Below are 13,908 nucleotides of genomic sequence, written 5' to 3'. Positions count from 1 at the left end.
TTTTGCCAACACTCTCACAGCTGCTGATGTCAGGATTAATCACTCACACTCTCTTGCTTTTAAGTCATTCTTTCCGAAAACCAAAACAAACTGCACCCCTTCAAATTCATCTTTTAAAAACTACACCATTTTAAAAATGTTAACGTCAGGTCAACAGCAACAGTCAGTCTCTCCTACCTTCCGTTTCACTCTTGATAACCTTGTCCGTGTCCTGTACCCATGTCTTGACCTTTTATCTTTGAGTCTCAAAGTCAGGAAGCATAATTGGAACTCTAATCAAAAATGAACTTGATCTTAGCAGAGTCATCTAAGATAAAGACAAGTGGAAATGTGTGAAGATACAATTCGTGGAAAGCAAAATAGCCAAACTGAACAATAAATCAAATTTGTTTGAGCTTTGCTATACAGTATTCCACAGACCGATTCTACACCCATCTGACTGCCGCATTCACAATAACTGTCAGGATACTTTATGAAGTGGGTGGTTTGGACAATAAGACATTTTAGGAATTTGTTTAACTCATCAATTATAAAGTTAACTAAACTGTTAGTTCCCCTACATTTGACGGTGCTAAATCTAAACCCGAGTCAAAGAGGATTAAAAAAATTAAAGCGACAAACGTGATGGACAGCTAGCCTGTGTTTGATGAAAATCTGTAACAGTAGCAAACGGTTTCTTCAAGTTGCATCTCCATCGCACACTGGATTACAATCAACCGGGATGCCTCACGTGTTTTAAAAGAATAAAAATTAAAATTCGCCTTATATCTCAACCGGAGTTCATTGTCACTGATTGAGGAAGGCGCCTTCTAGTAACTGATGAGTAAGTTGTAAATAGTGACATCTGAAGAATAGAAATACGAAATCCATTTCTATCTTATTTTCATATTAAGCCTGTAGCGCAACTGCGATGCTATATTATTTTCCTTGAAACTTTGATTCTCTACCGTCACCCACACCGCGATCTTGCCACCCTCCCTTGATTTGTGAATGCACTAATGTCCTGTTCAAGTATTTGCTGAGAGATCGTACCAATGGCTTAGTTCGACAAATACGCGCTAAACAAATGAATAAAGCATTCTCGAGTATCCGCGTTTTGCACGTCAAAGGTTCTCTTTTTTAACTTCCATTTTAGCCTCGAATGTCGTCCCGTTATCTGGGAAATTCGCCTGCTTTGAAGATTACAGTGCTAAGAAATAATATAGGTCACGCTGTTAACGATAAAAAGCACACATTTTTTCCTGTCATTTAAAGTTCCATGTACGCTTTCGAATAACATTAACAGCGTTCAACTGCTGATAGTTAAACTCTCAACCCCAGAATAGGATAACGCCGATTTACAAAAAATGATCCCATCACGCCAGCTCGCCACGTGTCCTTTTCGAAATGAGTTGGAAGAGATTTTTTTTAATGTCACAGCACAAAGACATGAAACTCCTAATGTGCAACAAATTTAACCCACTTCCAGCTCCGATTTAAAGATCCTCCCGGGCCATCTGCCTCACTCACAGCCATCCTCTTCACAGCTTCCATCTAAAAATAAGAAGCCAAACTGCCTTAAACGTTCACCAGCATTAAATTACTCACAAACTAGAAAATAAACATCCAACCTGCAGCACTAAGATCAGCTCCACAGCACTGCCACATTCCACACACCACACACTGACACCTCGTCCTTCGCAAATACCTCGTGCCCGCACCTAGCCGTCCCTTCGGGCAGCAGTTCAACTCAAGACGCGGAGAACCCCTCAGTTCCCATTCCGCGTGTCTGCGCTGATGCTGCTGGCTCACGCCCGAGGCTCCCGCTCCGAACTCCAGGTTCCACCGTACAGTGATTTCTCCATTAGGGTCTCGGGAACCGATACATTCCGCTAGGAGTCTGGCGCGCTTGCGCACGAACGCGCTCTGGGATGATCTTACTTACCTGGAAGCCGGTGCGCGCCCTAATTCTCAATGTGTGCGTTTCCTTTCAGCAGACATTACTGGATAGTCGTCTGCTCCACATGTGATTTCTTTACAACCTGATTGTATGCAAGTAATGGATATTGTGAAATGGAACCAGAACATTTTGGAGATACTCAGTTAATCGGTCAGTGTCTGTGGAGACACTAAGACCTTCTTCGGAATTGGGAGAAATGGAGAGAGGGTGGAGAAAGCAAGGGAAGAAGTAAAACTGAGGTGATGTCGAGGCCTTCCATTAGAACTGGCTAATTCTGACAAATTGGTAAACTAGTCATCAGAATTTGTTCGACGTTGAGTGCCTAATCGGAAGGTGAGATGCTGTTTCTTCAGATTACTTTGAACGCCTTTGAACTGGATAAGGGAGTTCTATGCAGGTCAGTAAGCACGGGAATTAAATTGATTTGGAGGCTCATCTTCTACTTCTGATGAATAGCCATAAACTTGAAACATTTCCCGTCCGTTTCTGTCTCCCCAGATGCTGCCCAACATGTTGAGTATTTCCAGCAGTTTCTGTCTTTTTTTAATGTCACACTTTCAGAATCCGAGCTTATTTGGGTGCACCTGTGATTGCAAAAGAAAAACACATTTTACAGGAATTAGTGTTAGAATTACACCGTTACAACAGAGAGTAGCATATTCTGCCCCCTAAGGCTGTCGACATGTTTTCTTCGCCAGCTACAATACAGACAGAATTATGTGCAACCGTTGACTTTGATACGTTAGTGAAATTACCGATGGGTACCAATAGCAGCCTACACCTTGGTGTTTAAAATCCTAGCGTTTACCGTTCATTTTATTCAAATTTATATATCCGGACCTTCGAACCATCATTTGCTGTTTTCTTCCTACCTTAATAAACGTTGGCCTTTATATGGCGACTTAATGCTCATTAACTATTTCTAAGTTATAGTCAACGTTTCAGTATCTCAACAGTCTCCCACAAACGTGATTATAACCAGCCTGTCTACTTAGTGGGGTTAACTGTGAATCAAGCACTGCCCTGGAGACTTGGGATGATCCCTCTGTCCCAATAATACACCTGTAATGGAATATCGTGCTGACCTGGTCTCGGTAAATAGTCACTCCCCACAGCGCAGCACGATTGCTGAATACAGTACCGGTTTCTTGGGGAACAGCCTGACTTACACACTTAACCGGAAGACATGAACAGTTGGAGATCGAAAAATTGTTAGACCATGAAGTATTAATTTTCCTTGAGCAGATTTATTTAAGCGGAATAGAACGTGGCAAGTTTAACACTGACCGAAGTTGCTGCATTGATTTGAACACTGCCTTTTCACGAACACAGATTTGCATTTTTCTTCCAGAAATCAATTGAAACAGAAATATATATTTTCTTATGGAATCGCCGGGAGAATTTTTATTTATTTGGCTACAAAACTCCCCGGGTAGGAAAGTATTCTGGACTCAAAGTTTCGCTCTCTTCTCGCATCATGGAGATTTTGAAAATCAATTTTAAATGAAGAAATCAGAAGCAAAACGTGGGAACATTGAACTGAATTCGAGGCTTTGTCACATCGCAGCCGAAACGCGTTTAGCAGCGAATCCTTGCCACCTTCAACCTGCCGGTACCGCGTTGAGCAGCACACCAAGACAACATAGAATTTAATGTTTTCGTCCCTCACTTTCCTGTTTCATCGGTCCACGAGGGAAGTCTCAAGATGTATTAAGTTCGAACTCGTGTTCGCCCGACCTTGAAAACCTAACGGACAAATGCCTCCTATTTACCTGAGGGATTCTCCTCCATGATCCTGGCCGCAGTTTACATGCCACCAGCGGCCGACTATGATCAAGCGTTTAAGATGCTGCACGTGCTGTCTCCAAAAAGGAAACAGCCATTCCTGACGCACTTCAAATCACAGTCGCGGGACTTTAACCAGGCTTGTTTGAAGAAAACTCTGCCCGATTACCATCAACATATAACCTGCAGCATCAGAGGACCCAACACACTTGACCACAGGTAAGGAATGCCGGCCATTCCATGCCCAGACCACATTTTGGGAAATCTGATCATTTGTCTGTCCTTTGACCGTATGCCGTAGTGGAAGTCTAAAGAGCAAAGCTCCAGGGATAAAGACAACAAAGAGGTCGCGGGAGGCTGAGGAGAGGATACAGAATTGCTTCCAGTCGGTGGACTGGGCCATCAAAACACGGACGAACCATCACGAGCTCCCACATCCGCGATGATCCTATGATTTCAGTCTCCGAGACGGACATGCGAGAGGCCTTCAGGAGGATGAACCCACGAAAAGCAACCCGCCCATACGGCGTACCTGGCCAAGTACCGAAAGACCTGCGCTGATCAACTGACTGGAGTATTCACCGAGATATTTAACCTCTCGCTTCGGCAATCTGAGGTGCATATATGCTTTAAGCAGGCTTCAATTATATTGATGCCTCAGAAGAACATGGTAATCTGCCTCAATGTCTATCGCCCAGTAGCACTCAAATCCACCGTGATGAAGCGTTTTCAGAGGTCGGTAATGAAACATACCAACTACTACCCGAGAAGCGACTTGCATCCGTTCCAGTTTGCCTACAGCAGATGCTCTTCACTAAATCCTGGAACATCTGGACAGCAAAGATGCATACAGGATGTTCTTTATTGACTGCAGCTCTGCATTCAATACTATCATCTCCTCAAAAGTAATAAATAAGCTTCAAGACCTTGGCCTCAATACCTCCTTGTGCAATTAGATCCTCGATTTCCTTACCTGCAGAGCACAGCCAGTTCGGATTGGCAACAATATCTTCTTTACAATCTCCATCAGCACAGATGCACCACAAGGGTGTGTGTTTAACACCCTGCTCCACACGTTTTACACTTAACGCCCCGCTCTACACCCTGTACACTTATGACTGTGTGGCTAAGCACAGCTCCAATGCCATATTCAGGTTTAGAGGTGAATCATCATTTAGGGGGGAGATCAGTGGTGCCACAACAGCAGCACCAACCTCCCAATGTCAGCAAGACCAAGGAGCTGATAATTGACTTCAGCAGGAAACCAGAGGTCCATGAGACAGTCCTCATTGGAGGATCAGCTGTGGGAAGGGTCAACAACTTTAAATTTCTCGGTGTGATCATTTCGGAGGACCTGTTCAGGGCCCAGCACACAAGTACAATTACGAAGAAAGCACGGCAGCATCTCTACTTCCTTAGAGGCTTGCGAAGAATCCACTTGACAGCCAGAACATTGACAAACTTCTACAGATGTGTGGTGGAAAGTATATTGACTGGCTGCATCATAGCCTGGTATGGAAACACCAATGCCCTTGAACAGAAAATCCAACAGAAAGTAATGGGTATAGCCCAGTCTATCATGTTTTAAGCCATCCCTACCACAGAGCACATCAACACGAAACGTTATTGCAGGAAAGCAGCATCCATCATCTGGGACCCCCAGCACCCAGGTTATGCTGTCTTTTTGCCACTGCCATTTACTTCGATGATCTGGAAGAGGGGACTGTGTGTAGCGGAGCAAAATTTGCTGATGACACTAAACTGAGTGGAAAAGCAAATTGTACGGAGGATGTGGAGAGCCTGCAGAGGGATGTAGATAAGTTAAGTGAGTGGGCCAAGGTCTGGCAGATGGAATACAACGTTGGTAAATGTGAGATCATCCACTTTGGAAGGAATAATAGAAGAGCAGATTATTATTTAAATGGTGGAAGATTGCAGCATGCTGTTGTGCAGAGGGACCTGGGAGAGCTTGTTCATGAATCACAAAAAGTTGGCTTGCAGGTACAACAGGTTATTAAGGCGGCAAACAGAATGTTGGCCTTCATTGCTAGAGGGATCGAATTCAAGAGCAGGGAGGTTATGCTGCAACTATACAGGGCACTGGTGAGGCCTCACCTGGAGTACTGTGTGCAGTTCTGGTCTCCATACTTGAGGAAGGATATACTGGCTTTGGAGGCAGTACAGAGGAGGTTCACCAGGTTGATTCCAGGGATGAAGGGGTTAACCTATGAGAGATTGAGTCACCTGGGACTATACTCTCTGGAGTTTAGAAGAATGAGAGGGGATCTTATAGAAACATTCAAAATTTTGAAAGGGATAGATAAGATAGAAGTAGGAAAGTTGTTTCCATTGGTAGGTGAGACTAGAACTAGGGGACATTGCCATAAGATTCAGGGGAGAAGATTTAGGACAGAGATGAGGAGAAGCTGTTTTTCCCGGAGAGTGGTGAATCTGTGGAACTCCCTGCCCAGGGAAGCAGTTGAGGCTTCTTCACTAAATATATTTAAGAAACACTCAGATAGGTTTTTACATAGTAAGGGAATTAAGGGTTATGGGGAAAAGGCAGGTAGATGGAGCTGAGTTTACGGACAGAACAGCCATAATCTTATTGAATGGCAGGGCAGGCTCGATGGGCCAGACGGCCTACTCCTGCTCCTATTTCTTATGTTCTTATGGGAAGGTGGTACAGGAGCCTCAGGACTTACACCACCAGGTTTAGAAACGTTTTTACCCCTCAACCATCAGGCTCTTGAACCAAAAGGAATAACTTCACTCAACTTCACTTGCCCCATCGCTGAAATATTCCTACAACCAACTGACTCACTTTCAAGGACTCTTCATCTCGTGTTCTCAATATTTATTATTATTCTTTCTTTTCTTTGTATTTGCACAGTTTGTTGTCTTTTTCACACTGGTTGAATGCCCCTGTTGGTGCAGTCTTTCACTGAATCTAGTATAGTATTATGGATTTATTAAGTATGCCTGCAAGAAAATGAATCTCTGGGTTGTTTATTGTGACATATGTGTACTTTGATAACACATTTACTTTGACCTTGGAATGTGTCTGGCCCCTCAGCCTTGATACGAGTCTCACTATTTCCAAAGAGAAACTCTGCAAGGCAACTGATTAATTATCGCGAGGGACAGGGAATTATTAAAACAGACAATTCCAGGAAAAAAAACCTTATGTTGATTTCCTTGCCCAGTGCCCGAGGACTGTCAAAAGTAGGGCAGTCGCAGCTAGATGAAATGGGATTTTTAAATTGAATAGCAGAGTACGGTAGCAGTAGATAGGTGTTTTATTTTTAAATCCCAAGTGTATCTCATTCTTACAAGGCAGAAAATGGACAGATTTTTCAGAATAGACCATTACTTGGCACGGTCAAATTGATCATGAATTGTGAAGGAAAAACCAATCCACAGTCAGTACAACATATAACAACATAACTCGTTTAAGAAGCTGACAATAATGGAATCTCAACAGAACTTTTGCAAGATGTCGAGAACCATTATATCTCCACATATAATGTAACTTAGTGTTACAAATTTAAAATATCCAAATAATTATTTTAATATAAATGTTTTTGGAAATACTTCATTAATCTTCAGTTAAGGCTGCCTTCGATGGATGTTGTATAGTGGAACAGGTTCAACGCAAGTTGACTGCCCCATTTCTCTGCCTTACAGCAAGGAACGCATTTCTCAAATGCAGTACTGACTGAAGAACTATAGAGTGCAAACTCATTTATTATTCTGTATAAATTGGACATGATTTGGGGTGAGAGGCTGTCTAAAAACGGCTAAAGCAAATACTGACTGCAATGTTCTAAAACCGGCAGAATATCTCATCGTCCAAAATAAATATATATGTACAGTGCAAAGGAGTGACCAGCTGAAACAACTTTACACAGAGTTGTCAAATATTTCCAGTTGCCCAGTGGGCAGTGGAGAATGGCAAAAAGGGCACGGCTTTGATTGCTGTACGGGAACAGATTTTATTTATGACACAGCGGGGAGTAGGAACTTCCAGCCCTTTGAGCCGCGCTGCCCAGCAAACCCCCCACTTAACCTTAGCCAAATCATGGGACAATTTACAACTAACGAATTGAACTACCAACTGGAACGTCTTTGGACTGGGGGAGGAAACCCACGCGGTCATGGCGAGAATGTACAAGCTCCTTACAGAGGGCGGCAGGAAAGATTACTGTGACTTGAGGAAAATGGTCAGAGATATCAAGCTTATGGACATGATTCTGACCCTGAGTTGCAGAGAAAAATATTTCATCTCCCTCCCCTCCTCCGCCAAGAGACACAGAGCAAGGGTAACATTTAACCTTTGTAACAGTTGCACGATGTAAATTGAAGGTAGATGGTGGAAGTAGATTCCCTGCAGGACTACAATAGACAATTTCTAACGAGAAAATCTGCAAATACTGGAAATCCAAGCAACACACACACAAAATGTTGGAGGAACTCAGTAGGCCAGGCAGCATCTATGGAAAAAGTACAGTCAACATTTCGGGCTGAAGCCCTTCAGTCGGACTCAATTTACCTGTGTAAATGTAATCAATTTGCAGATATTTGGACATTTGACCAGATGAAATCTTACCCATCAGTGATCCAGGCAACATCTAATGGTTTGCAACTTACATGGCCCCATTTATTTCTCTCACAAGTGAGGTTAGGGTGCAAGACAAAGTGACAGCAATATAGTTTCTAGTAATGTATGTATTTATCAATAACATATTTGAGAAGCAGTGTTTAAAATGTCTCCAGTCAAATCAGAAATTGGGCATTTGGCTGATAATGAATGCAGCAGACAACAGGATCTGTGACTGTCTGAACTGTGTTTTGTTCTGCAGACGGTTGAGAACTACGTTGAGGGGCGTTTAATTGAAGTCAATGCAACAAGAGAAATTTGACCAGAGGAATCTATAACCAGGGGACATATACTCGGCGTGATCAGTAGATGAAAGAGAAGTTGAAGAATCATTATTTTCACCTTAACTGAAGATATTGAAAATGTAAATATCAGAGAAAAACCCTTTCAACAAGTGCCAGGTGCTTAAAGTACAGATCACAATTGTGCAAGGCTGACATAAAAGCTATTGTAAAACCACATTTGATTTTAAGGAAAGCATTTCATGCACAGCACACAAAATCTGAAAGATTACTGTCAAACAATATTGAAAAGATTTTAAGCCTTTCGTTCCCAAGTTAGTCTTTAAGATTTTTATTCTTGGTCCTGGTGAAAGACCAGCTAGAATTTGCCAGCTTATTTCTTTACTTTTGTCTAGATGTTAAAACAAGAAGTTGCAGGATTAAAGACAGACAAGTTTATTTCACAAACTGAAGCAGACCAATCTCAATGTTTCTTCTGACCTTGGGCTAAGCCTTAAATTTCATGTCCTTTCCCTCACTGCCAATTGTATTTTGTTCATACAATGTGAAAAACATGGCAAGTCAACATTTCTTGATTGACGTGGAGTTATAGAATCAACTACATAGGCCAAAAGGGAAAGATTGCTGATTTTCTTTGAAAGATGTGAGCAAATCAAATAGGTTTTACAACAATCTATTCATTCTTGGTCACTATTAATTATGCCATTCCTTTTGTACCCACCCAGATAACACTATCTTAACCTGCCATCACCTATCTACTGATGAAACTGACTGACACCTCCAGACTCAATTATTCCAATTAACTCATGCTTTATTACTCAATCTTTAGTTAACAACCCCCCATTACTGTCATCATATGCTCCATTACTTCATGCTGCTCTTCTGTTTCCCCATCCTCAATGACCGACATTGACTTCCAGAATGCTAATCAAACTTTTCATATACAAATCTTTCTCTGTGATAGCTTCTTGATCAAAGTACAAACTTTCTTCTGCTCTCATTTCCTCAGACTTTACCATCTAATGTTGACCTCGGTTCACTCTGCCTTAAGCCAATTGACATTGCTTTCTTCAATTTCCTCCATCTCCAAGATATTAGAAATTCATCCATTTTAACCAAGATTTGGATTGTTATCTTTATTGGCTCTATCATCTTTTTTCCTTCTGCCTCTATAAAATTTGGGAACTCATTATATTAAAGACAGAATATAACAACTAGTTTTTGGTGAAATATCAGTGCAATGTTTAGGGGGTTGTTGTAATATTATGATTTTTTTTCCTTCAGATGTAATTTTGAACAATGGCACACCAGAACTGTTCAAATACTGCATATGTAATGCATACCTGGGGATACGAATTGATAATAAACTGGACTGGTTTAAGAACACTGAGGCTGTCTGCAAGAAGGGTCAGAGCCGTCTCTATTTCCTGAGGAGACTGAGGTCCTTTAACATCTGTCGGACGATGCTGAGGATGTTCTACGAGTCTGTGGTGGCCAGTGCGATCATGTTTGCTGTTGTGTGCTGGGGCAGCAGGCTGAGGGTAGCAGACACCAACAGAATCAACAAAATCATTCGTAAGGCCAGTGATGTTGTGAGGATGGAACTGGACTCTCTGACGGTGGTGTCTGAAGAGAGGATGGTGTCTAAGTTGCATGCCATCTTGGACAATGTCTCCCATCCATTACATAATGTACTGGGTGGGCACAGGAGTACATTCAGCCAGAGACTCATTCCACCGAGATGCAACACTGAGCGTCATAGCAAGTCATTCCTGCCTGTGGCCATCAAACTTTACAACTCCTCCCTTGGAGGGTCAGACACCTTGAGCCAATAGTCTGGTCCTGGACTTATTTCCTGGCATAATTTACAGACTACTATTTAATTATTTCTGGTTTTATCACTATTATTTAAGGTGCAACTGTAACGAAAACCAATTTCCCTTGGGATCAATAAAGTATGACTATGACTATATGTAAAACAGAACAATGCCACTGAAATGGAACACAATAGTGGGTTGGTACCATTAATCAAAATTATGGCTCTTTTAATATTTTCTTGTACTTCCTTTCATATTCAGAATTCTTTTCATCTCCATTTTCAATAAACTCAATAATTACTCCTCCACAACAAACTCCAACGATCAACTTCACTCTCAAAGAAGGAATTTCTCATTACAGTTTAAAGTGTACCCTATTATTCTCAAAGCAGGAAACTTGATTCCGGATTGTTTAGTTAAATCAAACATCATTCTTGCATCCAGTCTATTAAGTTCTGTTAAAAAAAAGTTCAACGTTTTCAATGGCGATTACTCACATTCTCCTAAACAGGAGAGAATGTAGTTTCAATCTTGCCTCATTGCAAACTGGCCATCCATGGAACCAAGTTAGTGAATCATCCCTGCATTCACTCAATGGAAAATGTATATTTTTAGGTATGGACATCAAAATTGTATATAAATTTCCAGGAGACTATCCCGCAAATACCTTAGACAGTGCACTAAGTTATTGTTGCTCTCGTTCAAGTTCAGTTCATTGTCATTCAACAGTGCACATGTACACCACCAAATGAACCAACATCCCCCGGATCAAGGTGCACAACACAGTACTTATAACAGAAAGTAATATTACCATTAGTAAATTAACAAATAATAAGGTGCATTTAAGACACAGGTTACAAAGTAAGCAGTATAATGCTATTATGCTTTATGCATTGATGAGACCTGGGTGGTAGCAGGGAGTTCAGTAGTCTTACAGCCTAGGAGAAGAAGCTGTTTCCCATCCCAACAGTTACAGGACTCAAATCCTCCTGTAATAAAGGACAATACACAATTTGCCTTTGATTGGTATGTTAGCTTTCAATTACTTTTTCCTTTACAAAGTGCCAGGCAAACTCTAAGATCTTAAGGTGAATAAGTCACCTGGACCAGATGGACGACATACCAGAGTCCTTAAGGAGGTTACTGAAGACAAAAGTCAGCATGGTTTCTGTAAAGGGAAATTTTGTCTAACAAATCTGTTAGAATTCTTCAAAAAGTAACAAGCAGGATGAACAAAGAAGAGGCAGTGGATGTCATTTACTTGGACTTTCAGAAGGCATTTGATAATGTGGCTCACGAGGCTGCTTAACAGGGTAAAATCCTATGATGTTACAGGAAAGATACTGGCATAGATAGAGAAATGACAGGCAGGAGGCAGAAGTGGAAATAAAGGGGGCCTTTTCTGGTTGGCTGCCAGTGACTAGTGGTGTTCCCCAGGGGTTCACATTGTTTGTCAATGATTTAGATAGTGGAATTGATGGCTTTGTGGCAAAGTTTGCGGAAGATATGAAAATAGGTGGAGGGGTAGGTGGTGGTGAGGAAGCAATGTGATTTCAGCGGGACTTAGACAAATTAGAAGAATTCCCAGGCTGAGTCTGTGGTAAAGGTGGCAAATGCAATGTTTTCATTTATCTCAAGGGGAGAAGAATATAAAAGCATAAAGATGATGCTGAATCTTTATAAGATACTAGTTAGGCTATGCTTGGAGTATTGTCAACAGTTCTGGGTCCCTTATCTCAGAAAGGATGCATTGTCATTGGAGAGTGAACCGAGGAGGTTCATGAAGATGATTCCAGGAATAAAGGGGTTAACATATGAGGACCTTTAGGTCTGCACTCACTGGAATTTAGAAGCATGTGTGGGGGTCTCATTAAAACTTACCAAAAAGACTAGATAAGGTTGATGCGGAGAGGATGTTTCCTCTGATGAGGGTATCCAGAGCAAGGGGTGACCTTTTAGAACAGAAGGAAGGTGGAATTTTTTTTTAATCCAAAGAGTGGTGAATCATGGAATGCTCTACCACAGACTGCAGTGGAGGCCAAGTCTGTGGGTATATTTAAGGCAGAAGTTGATAGATTCCTGATTGGTCAGGGCGTCAAGGGATACGGTGAGAGGGCAGGTGTATGGGGTTGAATGGGATCAGCCATGATGAAATGGCATAGTGGACTCAATTGGCTGAATAGCTTAATTCTGCTTTGATGTCTTATGGACAAGTATTCAAGTATTTCCACAAGCCTTTGAATATCAATATTGCTCATTTTCACCTTTATTTCTTCATCCCACATCAAAAAGAAGTTTGCTTATCAATCTCATTTACTGTTTAGTTTGACTCTGCTGGACTATATATTTTCATTCACACCAATATTTCAACTTCAAAAATTAATCAATACTTGTGAAAGGCAAAGAGCCTTTTGGGGTGGATGGGGGGGGGGAGCTTGTCAGCTGGCGAACACACTCCACAATTTACACTGTGTGCACGTTCATAACCAACAGATTCAAGGTCCATCCAGATAGAGACTTCTCAATTTGGTGCATAGGTCAAGGGTTTTTTGTGTCTCATATCTCCACCTTCTCATAGCACTTCCCATGTGACCATAGAAGACAAAGATGTCCAAAGAGATACATTGCAGATCTTTTGTCCACCAGCTTACTCCCATTCTCCCATTGCCCAGGTGTTCCACTTGACTGTAAATATATGTTTTAACCGCTGTTGGCTAAAAATTTATATATTTAATGAGGTCCAAAATATAATTAATGAAGTTGTAAGACAAAGAAATTTTCATTATTTTCAAAGTTAGAGAGTAAACAGTTGATGTTTTGGGCCAAGACTCTTCTACAGGGCTCCTATTTTAAGTTTGCTGACGACATCACTGTTGGCTGAATCAACATATAGGAGGGAGACTGAAAATCTGGCTGCGTGGTGCCACAAAAACAACCTCTCACTCACCTTCAGCTGGACGAAGGAGCTGACGATTGATCTCAGGAGGAGAAACCGGAGGTCCACGAGCCAGTCCTCATCAAGGTATCAGAGGTGGGGAGGGTCAGCAACTTTAAATTCCTTGGTCATTTAAATGTGATCATTTCAGAGGATCTGTCCTGGTCCCACCACATAAGTGCAATTACGAAGAAAGGACGGCAGCAACTCTACATTCTTCAAACTTCTATAGATGTGTGATGGAGAGTATATTGACTGGCTCCATCATGGTCTGGTATGGAAACACCAATGCCCTTGAATGAAAAATACTATAAAAAGTAGTGGATATGACCCTGTCCATAACAGGTAAAGCCTTCCCCATCACTGAGCATAATTGTAGGGAGCATTGTCGTAGGAAAGCAGCATCCATCATCAAGGACCCCCACCACCCAGACTTTGCTCTCATCTTGCTGCTGCAATCAGTACGATACAGGAGCGACACTGTCAGCTTCCAGAACAGTTATTAGATTCAACTTTATTGTCATTGTGCC

General features: G+C 41.7%; 1 protein-coding gene and 1 long non-coding RNA gene across 3 annotated transcripts in view; one reads left to right on the top strand and one right to left on the bottom strand.

The window, feature by feature from the left end:
* Window positions 1-1,742, bottom strand: part of znf385b (zinc finger protein 385B) — a 392,471-nt gene extending 390,729 nt beyond the window's left edge. Inside the window, exon 1 of one of the 2 annotated variants that reach the window (XM_063052069.1) lies at window positions 1,701-1,742. Coding sequence is in view for 1 of the 2 variants with exons in the window: in XM_063052067.1 (XP_062908137.1) it covers window positions 1,611-1,647 (37 nt within the window). In the remaining variant the exon portion in view is untranslated. Of the gene's footprint in view, window positions 1-1,610; window positions 1,676-1,700 lie in introns of those variants that run through there. The other variant, XM_063052067.1, reaches the window with a different exon arrangement.
* Window positions 1,743-1,972: 230 nt separating this feature from the next.
* On the top strand, window positions 1,973-10,618 carry LOC134347703 (uncharacterized). The gene is made up of 3 exons (XR_010018236.1): window positions 1,973-2,336; window positions 8,587-8,748; window positions 9,911-10,618. It is a non-coding gene; the product is annotated as an uncharacterized LOC134347703 (long non-coding RNA).
* Window positions 10,619-13,908: the final 3,290 nt, after the last annotated feature.

Source organism: Mobula hypostoma, chromosome 6 (genome assembly GCF_963921235.1).
Source record: "Mobula hypostoma chromosome 6, sMobHyp1.1, whole genome shotgun sequence".
NCBI classification, from domain to species: Eukaryota; Metazoa; Chordata; class Chondrichthyes; order Myliobatiformes; family Myliobatidae; genus Mobula; species Mobula hypostoma.
Note: the sequence above shows the minus strand (reverse complement) of the source record. Positions and strands in the feature narration are given on the sequence as shown.